Source organism: Pelobates fuscus, chromosome 2 (assembly GCF_036172605.1).
Source record: "Pelobates fuscus isolate aPelFus1 chromosome 2, aPelFus1.pri, whole genome shotgun sequence".
In the NCBI taxonomy this organism is placed as follows: Eukaryota; Metazoa; Chordata; class Amphibia; order Anura; family Pelobatidae; genus Pelobates; species Pelobates fuscus.
The window spans coordinates 350,400,397-350,412,092 of NC_086318.1; the positions used below are offsets into that span (position 1 = coordinate 350,400,397).

Consider the following 11,696-nt stretch of genomic DNA (forward strand, 5'->3'; position numbering starts at 1 on the left):
ATCATCGATTATGGAGATGTAGTATATGCACCTGCAAAGCAAACCCACCTTAATAAACTTAATACATTGTATAACTCGTTCTACCGATTTGTGCTACAATGTAATTACATGACCCACCATTGTGAAATGCTAAACCAAACTGGCTGTCGCTGGAATCCAGACGCACCCTTCATCTTTCCAGCCTTGTGTTTAAGAGCTTTTCTGGGAAGCTCCCACAGAGCAGAATGCTCTCCCCGGCTGTTCCCACCTCCTATGACCTCCGATCCAGTACCAGCACTTTATTTAGTCTACCTCAATACAAAAAAAAAGTGTCTTTATCCTCCTTTTCCTACAGAGCACCGCAAGTATGGAACGACCTCCCGCACACTTTCAATCTACCCCAGGCCTAAAATCCTTTAAGAGATCCCTCTCTACAGATCTCAAAACAGAATGCACCTGTCATGGTTGATTATATATGTCCTACCTGTTCTATGTTAAATTTTGTATATATTGTGTATTAATATTGTTTTTGTATTTTATGTACCCTATTGTAACAATGCAATGTTTTGTGGATCCAGGACATACTTGAAAACAAGAGAAATCTCAATGTATCTTTCCTTGTAAAATATTTTATAAATAAACATAAAACATAGCTTTTTTTTCTTTTTGGTACTGTATGCAGTGTGTTGGGTTTTTGCTGGCTAGTGTGGTGCTCCGTCCCCCTCCTACCCAGACCCCAAGCCTGGACCGGTCTCCTTATGCTGCTTGCCAACGACAGGGCTAAAGGCCAAAATAAATAAATAAATAAATCACAGTCCACACAAAAAAAATGCTTTCCCAGCGCCCAGAGCTATATATCCTGGGCATCTGGTGCTACAAATCCCACATCCCTGTGACACCCATTCTGTTTTAGATGAACAAGTAGAGAAGCACAGTCCTAGAGGAGACATGTCTAAATCAGACCTCCAGCAACATTGGCCAGGGCATAATTTCAGGAGATCTAAAGGAGACCGCAGGAGGAAATGTCATGATGACTCAGCCACGGATTTATCAAAAACTGTGCACAAAAAATTCATGCAGAGTTGGGAGTACTTGAAGCTGACCTTTTAGGTAAAAAAAAAAAACACAAAAAAAACATACACAGGTGGCAAGAGAAAATTTCAAACACAGAAAATAAATTGAGAAGCAAGTGGAAGATTTTTCTTTTTTTTTGACAGTCATTCTCCCTCCACCAGGACTGATTTTTTATTATGCAGGAGTCCTGTATGACAATTATATTGTGCCTCTTTGAAGCGGTTCTGTCTTGGGCTGCCTAAGTCACATGTCCGTGGGGTGTTTAACTCCTGGCACTCATTTGAAGAGAAAAAAAAAAAGAAAAAAAAAAAAAAAACGTGCAGTTTTTCAAGAAAAAAATAAAAAATGACAAAAAAACCTGCACATCCACAATACCAGCACCATAATCACTTCTAAAAGCAGAATAGGTCATGGTGGTTTGAGAAATCCACCCCCCCTTTTATTAATACATCCTTTACTTTTTATTTTCCCCTTTGTCAATTTGTATTATATTGAGACTGCAAGAGATATACAGAAAATAGAAACAGAGTTAATGCAGTTAATTATGGAACAAAATTACAGTTACATGCACAGTGAAATAAATCCCTCCGTGTCAGTCTCATTTTTAATTACGTAGATTAAACACATAGGATCAACGGTCAAATTCACCCAGTGTAGACCCACCTATAGATCCGGGGCACCACTACCAGCTTCAGAAATGGGTGAGTCCCAAATTAGGGCGCTAGTGCAGACTGGTTACGCAGGAATCTGCTTAACAGAGAACGGGCTCAGAGCCCTCACGTTGCACATCCAGATGCCATGAGGCTCAGGCCCGCCCCAACATTCTTTACTTTTAATGTGCATGTTGTTATAATTATTGGTTATTATTTATATAGTGCCAGCTTATTCTGCAACGCTTTACAATGAGAGGGGAATTTACCAAATGAGACAATAACAAAATGTAACAGGAACAATAGGTAGTTGAGGACCCTGCTCAAACGAGCTTACAGTCTAGAGGAGGTGGGGTATAAAAACACAATAGGAAGGGAATTGAGGGAGACAGCAAATAGACATGCTGGGAAATTAGCAGAGCTGTAGGTGAGAGTGGAGTGTGGCCCTGTAGGAGAGAGCGAGAGGAAGGTTTGACAGATAGAAGTTACTCTTGGAGGCCATAAGCAATCCTGAAAAGATGGGTTTTGAGGGACTTTTTAAAGGATGAAGACTAGGGGAGAGTCTGACAGGGGTAGGCAGGCTGTTCCAAAGGTTTGCAGTAAGGGTGCGAGCAGCAGACAGGAGAAGGTCACCAGTAGAGCGGAGAGACCTAGAGGGGGCATACCTATGAATCAGTGAAGAAATGTAAGAGGGGCTAGAGTTGGTTAGGGCTTTATAGGTAAGGGTTAGTATTTTAAATTGACACCTGTAGGGTACAGGAAGCCAGTGTAAGGACTGAAAGAGGGGTGAGGTGTGAGAGGAGCAACAGGAGACAAAGATCAGCCTGGCAGCAGCATTCATCACAGATTGTAGGGGGGCAGTATGGCTTCTGGGGAGACCAATTAGGAGGGAATTGCATGTGAATAACAAAGATAACGTAATATACAATGGAAAGTCTGCAATGAATTGACAGGTCATATTAGGTTATGTGTACATAGAAATCAGCACTTTTCTGTTTTTAAAATAAAATAAAAAGCATGAGAAAAGCCACAGGGCAGGTCATGTTAAACAGAGTACTAAGTCAGCAGGCTATATGCACGGGGTGGAATCACTACAGAGTTAACTGTACAGTAAATAAGTGTAGAGAATATCAAACAGCTTAGTTACAAGCAACATTGGTGGGAAAGCAAACCAAAATTATTAAACACATGCCAACAGCAATAGTATTGTAAGCTGAAAACAGGTAAGTGTCAACGGTGGACATTGTCTCTTGTGATGAGAAGTGGAGACACACAACACCAGGCAAACCAGTTCAGTTATTTATCTTCTTTTAACCTATGCCCTCTGGATATACAGCACAGTTGAGCATGACACGGACCTGCCCATGGATTGCTAGCTCAAGCATAGCAAAGATGCCAAATTTTGAGGAGTGTGAGACTCAGCTCAAAGGTGACTGTAATGGTGTATTTTGCAAGTACCGCACCCGGCATGTATATGGTAGAGATTGGTACAAAATCAGTTCCCAGCACGCCTACGCAGACAATATCTTCATGTTCTCTGCTCCCTCTCAGGGCAGATGTCCTTCTTGCGGGTGACCACACTCTGCATAGGAGGTGTGCTTTGCCAAGTGATTGGAGGCAAGGTAGGTGCCAATAGAACCTCCACAGAAGTACTCAGACGACAGGTGAGTTTAGACCAAAAGTCAACAGTCTATCTAATTTGTCAAGGATAGAGGGTTTCAGGTCTCGAGGAACAGATTTGCACATGGCCTCTGCCATTGTGTGAGAGACAGAAGAGTGGTAAACTGCTGATAAAATCGCCACCGCAACACAGGTAAGAAGCACCGGAATATCCCTTACTGGCGGGGTGGGGGGCTGAGTGTAAAGGAAACCTCACGAGTTGTGGTGTGCAGTAGGTAGAGGGATTGGCCGCCTCCTTTCCACCGACTGGGAGTAGACCTCTTGTAGGGTGCAAGTCTGCCCCCGAAAGGAGCCACCAATCTCGATTGAAGTCACTGAGAAAACAACCACTGAGTTCCTCCCACCATTGGGATGCGTCAGCTGCTGAATTTCAGACCGTAAGGCTGCAAATAAATTGAGCATAAGGAGTTTCTCAGGGCAGCTCTCAAAACATGCGACCGGCCAGTGCAGCTGCAGGCTCCGCCCCCGCAAAAACCCTTCAATACTGGTTTGATAATTGTATTGATGCAATGTTTTGTGGTCCCAGCACATACTTGAAAATTAGAGAAATCTCAATGTATCTTTCCTGGTAGAATATTTTATAAATAAATACTAAACACCCTATATAATGTAATTCTGATGTGAACTCCTCTCAAACCTAAACCTGATTTACCCTAACCACTTCTAACATTATCTTTAATCCTGACCCCATTTACATAGCTGCACACACTCACAATATTCACAGATTCAAACACAGTACAAGCAGAAATACACACACTATATATATATATATATATATATATATATATATATAAATACATACATATGAATTTGCAAGTATCAATATATGCGTAAGATTAAAAAAATAGAAAAAAAATTGGTGTAATACATTCATTGACCTTACTTTATTGATATCTTGTATGGTAGGGTGGAGTAGGGGGCACCTTAGAATTTTGTGCCTACAGGCAACGGACATGTAAATCCAGTCCTGCAGTCTGGCCTACCAAGAGTACTGCTACCGCCATGTAACCGCTCTACTGTCATATATGCATTAGACAAGCCTGAGGCTGATCGGTGACCTTCCTTATTCAACTATTGGTAAAAGAGGCTGAAAGGAATTCTCTCACCATTGTACTCCCACATACAAGATTACAAAATAAGAGTCTCATGGAAGATTCTTCACCATCCTCCATAGATCTTATGCAAAGTAATGCTACGAGAATCAACATGTAACCGTGTGAGAAGATAAGTTTCCTCATCAACCATTGTCAATGTCAAACTCAAAGTGCGATATTCAGAAATTAATTTTAAAATCCAGTTTTCCTTTTTAACATTTGTAGGAAGTTTTTACACTAACAATATTGTTATAATTGGCATTAATATAGCGACACCCTATGCTGCAGCGCTTTACAATTTTATAAAGTGGGAATATAAACACAAGTGAGACAAAACCACTACAGATTTATTTTGACAGGAACAATGGGTTGAAGAGAACCCCGCTTGAAGATCTTACAATATAGAGGCTTGCACATCAATCACTAATGCACTGAATCTGTGACTTGCAAGACAGCACTGAGCATTGAGCAATAATACTAAGCTGAACTCTACCCAGCTCTTGCCTTGTTTTCCCTTTGAAATGTGTGTCCCTTAGTCATGCTGTAACTATGAATCAGCAGAAAGCAAGGTTACAGTTTTAAGCAGGTCACAATGATACAGTATATTGTATTTTACCAACAAACCGTTTTCAAAACCTAAAATATAATTTGTAGGGAATCACATCACATGTTCAAACAGCTACTGGATGCATACTTGCAAAAACAGAATATTCAAGGGTATAATCTTTCAATGTAGAGTAATAGCTGCTTGATTCAAGGATAAATCTGACTGCCATTCTGGGGTCAAGAAGGAATTTTTTCCTAGCTTGTTGCAAAATTGGAAGTGCTTCAAACTGGGTTTTTTTGCCTTCTTTTGGATCAACAACAAAAAACAAATGTGAGGAAGGCTGAACTTGATGGACACAAGTCTCTTTTCAGCTATGTAACTATGTAACATCTCTGAAAATGGAATAAAAAACACTGAAAATCATCAACAACCGCTGTCAAGTTTTATTTCCATGCAATGTTTTTTAATAAATGTATATATAAATTATTTAGCAAGTGACATCATAATCCAGTTCAGTCTGAGCACAGACCGTAAAAACAATACAAAGGATGACAGACATTGTTCCTGGTTCTCCACTTGCAAATTAAGTTTGTTGGTGAAAAGGGAAGCATTAATAGCAATGATTGCCAGGGAATCAAGATAGACGTGTCCGGTTCTATGACAGAGTTGTATTTTCCAGATCTCAGAAAACATTTTTGATAAAAGGGGATAAATAAACATGCTTTGAAAAATCCTAGGAAGCAACGATTCCCCTTTAAAGGAGTTAAGAATAAAACAGTAATCATAGTATCCCACATGGGCCCTGCTGCCGAAGCTGGGCTGGTCTCCAGCATGTATCTCCACCTCTTTGGGAGAGATCATTGAGATTTCAGCCAATCCGATGCCTTTTATAGCATGAGGATAGTGAGCATGTGCGGCAAAATCCCACCCTGTCTCAATCAGATGTTCTCTATAAGATCATTTGATAGAAATAGTGAAGCTTTACTCCACTGTTTTGCAGAAGCTCCTCTAGTGCCTGTCATATTGACAACCACTGGATATAGGTTAATCCTGCAATGAAAACATGCTTTCCTATGGGGAGGTCTAATGCGTGTGCAGCTATTACCGTGCATGCGCATTAGGTCTCCCCTGCCGGCTGAGGGGTCATCACCGCTGTATTCAGATAAGTGGCTGAAGGGGTTTTAACCCCTTCAGCCCGCTTGAGGAGGGCTTAGGAGCCTATAGTACCAGGAAAACTGGCACTATAGGATCCCTTAACCCCTTAAGGACACATGACGTGTGTGACACGTCATGATTCCCTTTTATTCCAGAAGTTTGGTCCTTAAGGGGTTAAAGAGCTACAGAGAGACATGTCCAACCATCTTAGATGCCAGGCCCCGCCCCCAAAGATACTCCATTTTAACTCACCCCAGTAAACCTTACTGAAACTTTTACTGGGGTAAAGTATAAGGCTGAGGCAAGTATAAACAAAAAAAACAAAAAAACATTTCTGCACTAGTCCAAGCACCACCATGAAGTAGACGTGTTGCCTTTTGCAACTATGAAAACAAAATGCAAACACCTCACAGATGCTGCTTTAACCCCTTAAGGACACATGACGTGTGTGACACGTCATGATTCCCTTTTATTCCAGAAGTTTGGTCCTTAAGGGGTTAAAGGCAGTGCAGGGTCTCAGGTCCCTTAACCCTGCAGTGGTAATTATTGACGTTTTTTTTTTTTATAAGTGGGACTTCCAGGTGGTTAGGTGACTTTTGGTCGCCTGACTGACGTCCTCACGCTATGCATGAGGACATCCAGGGTCACCTGAAACCCCATAGGAAAGTATTATACAATTCTTTCCCATGGGGAAGTCCTAATGTGAGCGCGGCAAGTATATTAGGTCCCCCCGCCTGCTGATATTCGCTGGGGAGTGGAGGCAGAGCCTGAACCTGTCCCTCGGCGCTGAAATCGGGTAAGTGACAGGATTTCTAACCCCTTCTGCACAACAGGGTGGGGCCACGAGGGAAGGGAGCACTATAGAGAGCCATATTGCCAGGAAAACAACTTTGTTTTCCTGGCACTATATTTCCATTTAATCCCAACAACATTATGAGGGTGATTGCTCCAACTCAAAAAACAAACAAACAAAAAATGATCAATCTACCTAATTTTTTTGCATTAGTGTCAGTAAATTGGGTATATTACAGTCTGACAAGGTTTAGTTTCACATAGTTTCCAACTGATAAAGTCATGGCAAACAGGTTGAACATACATTAGCTTTCCCTGGGGAGATAAAAAGAATATAAAAACCTGGATCTTTTTTAAAGTGACATTTATTGTGGCCCAATCAGAATGTACCATGTAAACAACTTATTCCTCACCAAGCTGTAGAGCCTTGCACAGGGTTCTTTACAGAGATTGTCATATGATTTTCTAATTTTAGGCCCCAAAGGACAATACGGAAAGATTATCCAAGCAAAGCAAGTTCTGAATTCAGCTATTTAGCCTAAAATCTTAAATTAATTTTGATTTTTTACAGCAAGGCAGGAGGCTTTATATTTGCTATACCTTCTTTAAGGAAACAATTAGCACAAATTATGTGGAGTATATTGCTACTTGTTTGGTTGGCTTGAGAGTTGCTATGGGACTCATGGGCTCGGGGTACCAGGATATCCTATCTTCATGCATTGTGAGCCTGGGTTGGCTAGCGTCTGGAGAGAGATGCTTGAATTCCTTTACTGCCCCTGTGGTGGCCGTCCTGAATTTCCTATCCTCCTTGTTCTCCCAGGGGAAGTCATATTGGACTATAAACTTTTTTCGGTCTGCCATTTCGGTAGCATATGTCCTCTTTCAGGGCTCTTGTGTGGGCAGGGATCTCACAGTCTGTCACTTCGTGGTATCAGGCGTTTGCGACCTTGCTTTTTGCGATAATCTTCATTCTGGGATGTCTCCGTGTTTCTTCCATTTTTTTGAGAACTGACCAGATAACGAGGATTTGTCTCTACACCAACTCTCGGCGAAGTTGGTCCTTCTCATTTGCCTTCTGTCCTTTTGTCATGTTTTGGATAATTGAGCTCATGACGTGTCTCTTTCTCTCAGACACGTAGGATGAAGTCTAACTTACCGTTCATTTCGTACTTATATTTTCTAGATAGACCACATCTTTGTGTAGCTCGCTATCTCCACCCCACACTCCTGTATTGTTTGTTCCTTTCCCTTGTTTTTCTTTAGTGCTGGGGGTGGTTTGCATTGCATATCATACTATGTCTCTTTTGATTGTGTTTGGTTTCTCATGTTTGTCTCTTTATGCATGCTGTGTTGCATTGCTTGAATGATGTTTTTATAGTTAAGTTTACATAGTTGTTGTTGATCTGCGTGATTACAATTTACTTTCACAAAGTTCTCTCTTTTTTTTTTCCAGTTTAATCCGGATCTCTTCGATTCATGTTGGTGTTTGCCTTGGATGTGTTAAATCTTTACTCCACCCTTTAGGAATATCTTGCTCTCCTGTGCGACATCATCAAAGAAGGAGAAAGTGGGAGGGTCCTGCTGAGTATATTATATGCCTGTCTTTGTGCTAATTGGTTGTTTCTTTTAAAGGGACACTGTAGGCACCCAGACCACTTCTGCCCATTGGAGTGGTCTGGGTGCCAACTCCCACTATCCTTAACCCTGCAAGTGTAATTATTGCAGGTTTTTTTTATAAACTGCTATAATTACCTTGCAGGGTTAAGTCCTCCCCTAGTGGCTGCCTACTAGACAGCCACTAGAGGGCACTTCCTGCTCCACAGCACAGGTTTTCTAGAGTGTCGCTGGACGTCCTCACGCTGTGTGAGGACCTCCAGCGTTGCTCAATTCCCATAGGAAAGCAATTTGAATGCTTTCCTATGGAGAGCTCCAATGCACGTGCGCGGGATCAGTCTCGCCCACCGGCTGATGTAAGGAGTGTCCCTTTAAAGTTCTGTTCAATGTTTCTTTGCTGCTGGAGGTTTCAGTAAAGGTAGAGCAAATATTCGCCTCCTGTCTCAGTCTTTTGGCAGAGGGTCCATTGGCCATAGTAGCTAGGAGACAATGGGGGTAGCTTTGTGGCTGGTGGGCCATAAACAAGCAACAATGGTGGCAGTGCCAGCCATGGTGGGCTAGTGTCTCAGACTGGGGTGCTAGAGGAACTCTCCAGGGTACTTGTTGTCATGGTTTTAGCCGGGGATGGCCCAACCAATTTTGTCCCTTCAAAGCCCCCCTTTAATCCGTTTGGTGGCCTTGTTTAGATATGTCTAAGAGACATTCTAGGCACCAAGCCCACTTTATCTCTATGAAGTGGTCTGGGTGCCATGCCCCTGCAATTTTAACCCTGCAATCTCAGAATTGTAATGTTTAAAGCGCAAGTTTTAAATGCCTCTAGCAGTAGTCACACTCACAGCCACTATAGGTACTTCCACCAAAATAGCCGTGTAAAACTTGGCTGTTTCTATCAGACGATCTCAGAGAGACCAATTGCACTGTTTGGAAATGCATGCGCACAAGTCTCCAGAATCTTTTCTATAAGAAAGCATTAGATTGGCTGAGATCCAAAGAAGGTTGAGCTTTGGCACAGAGAACAGAATGCCGCGGGATGTACCATCAGTAAACACACCTTTTAAATCCTCACAGCAGGGGCTGGTCACCTGTACGTAGAGGAATACATGTTTGCACAGGTTCACAGTGGGTGGTGAAGGGCAGATAAGGGAAAATCTATCAAATATACTGTGTGGAGAAGGGGAGACCTAAAAGGGCTGACACAAGGGAGGGTGGGGCAGATATTAGGACTATGTGCTAAAGAGCCGCACAAACACAGTCCTACAGCATAGGCTTCGCCTTGGAGGCGCTATCGCAGTGCTGGTTGCAAGAGAAAAAGCTTATGTCTGTCGCCAGCGCTCTGCACGTGGACAACAGACTTTTCTTTTTTTGCACCGAACTCACGTTAATCAGGTCACGAGTCAGAGGTGTAACTACATCCCGGCACAAATTTCGCATTATAGGTAGCATTTCGAGATGAAACCATGCACATACAGACTGCTTGCACCATAACCACTTCTAAAAGCAGAAGTAGACATGGAGGTTAGAGTAACCCTTTCATGACAGGTGGCATTTACAATTTGGAACAGTATACAGTATACTAACAGGTTCCACGAAGGGGTTAAATGTAATAATAGATCATCGTACCGCCCTCTAAATTATTTAAATATTCACAAGCAATTTGCCCAGTTTTTAACCTGTAGTACGGGGACTGGTTTAGTGAATAATTCCACGTGTAGAAATACAATTGCCCAAAAAACACTTGTTTGTACAAAATTCTCCATTTATCTTTCACTTTATATAGCACAATACTCCATTTCTGTGATCATTTTCCACAACCTCCTTTTATTAGCTTCTGCTAGCTTTTGTCCCAACCCCCTATTACCTCCTTTAAATTATAAATTCACCTGTCTAAGCAAGTTGTGTAGTAAATGTGTTACAAATCATTGATTATAAAACAGCAGATAGGATTCTTAAATCTCTTTGGAAACAGTAAGTCTACATTTACTATAATCTTTTTATAAAGTGCCCTGAATAAGCTATATAACAGAAGTATAAAATACATTAATACAATTATAAAAATATACAAAATCAGGTGTTACTAAAATCTAAAATAAATGTGATTTACCAATTGCAATGCGGGGAGGTCTGTCCGAGGCTAGTCCAACTTTTTGCTCAGCCTGAAGTAGTGATGATAGCACTGTGTCCAATCGATTCTGAAGGTTGTTGTCATCCACTGGCCGATACCAGTAGGCAATCAACAGGGCAAGCAAGGACAGCAGTGGTACCAAGTAGAGTTTTGGAGCAGCCATGAGTAACGCCAAGCAATAACAGTTTCTTCTTATCACCAATATAACCTTACCCACTGCACCTTCACCTTCAAAGCTACTTTAATTTGGTAGCTAGAAATTGCTTTGGCTCGCTTCCTGGTCCAGTTTAAAATGTAACCCTAAAATATGATCAATGGAAAACCCTTAAAAATTAACCATCCCACTAAGTGTATATCAAGGTTTCTGTCTTTTCCACTGATTTACCCACTATGCCTAAGATATCAGAGTCTTAGGGCAGCCTGGGTCAACTCACAGGACAAATAATGGAATGTCAGGTAGTAATGCAGCTTCAATGTAAACGTTCCATATCCAGGACATCCACAAACAGAATGTTCCAGGAGGGGTGTGTGTGTGTGCTCAGTGTCGGCTCCCCTTTCTGCAGTTACATCAATCCCAGTTATTACTCATCTGAAAGCCATAGAAAGCAGCAGGATGATTCCTGGTCAGAGAGAAGGCAGCCACCTTTCCTAGCACTGTATGAGATCCATGTACCCAGCTGCAGAACTCCCCTACTCCGGCCTCTTCCTCTCATAGGGGAGGGGTTATACACACACACGGAAGAAGCTCTTTCTCCTATTGAAAAAAAAAAATGAGCATCATTTTCACAGAGCTCCAGCAGCCTCCCCTCCCACCCCGAGAGCTAGTGCACAGACTCACATGTTATGTGGCATTATTACTGGGCACAATACAGCTTGGATTGTTACCTGCGGTAAAACGATATAAGTGTCACGCTTGTACTTATCGCTTTATGGCAGGGCATAAGTAACATTCCTTCACACCGGGACTCATAACTGTCCCTTTAATTGCA

General features: G+C 41.9%; 1 protein-coding gene across 1 annotated transcript in view; it reads right to left on the reverse strand.

Annotated features, from left to right (window-relative positions):
* Nucleotides 1-11,434, reverse strand: part of LOC134587323 (ADP-dependent glucokinase-like) — a 32,077-nt gene extending 20,643 nt beyond the window's left edge. Inside the window, exon 1 of the mRNA XM_063443618.1 lies at nucleotides 10,687-11,434. Within this exon, the coding sequence (XP_063299688.1) occupies nucleotides 10,687-10,870 (184 nt within the window). The 5' untranslated portion in view covers nucleotides 10,871-11,434. The remainder of the gene's footprint in view (nucleotides 1-10,686) is intronic.
* Nucleotides 11,435-11,696: the final 262 nt, after the last annotated feature.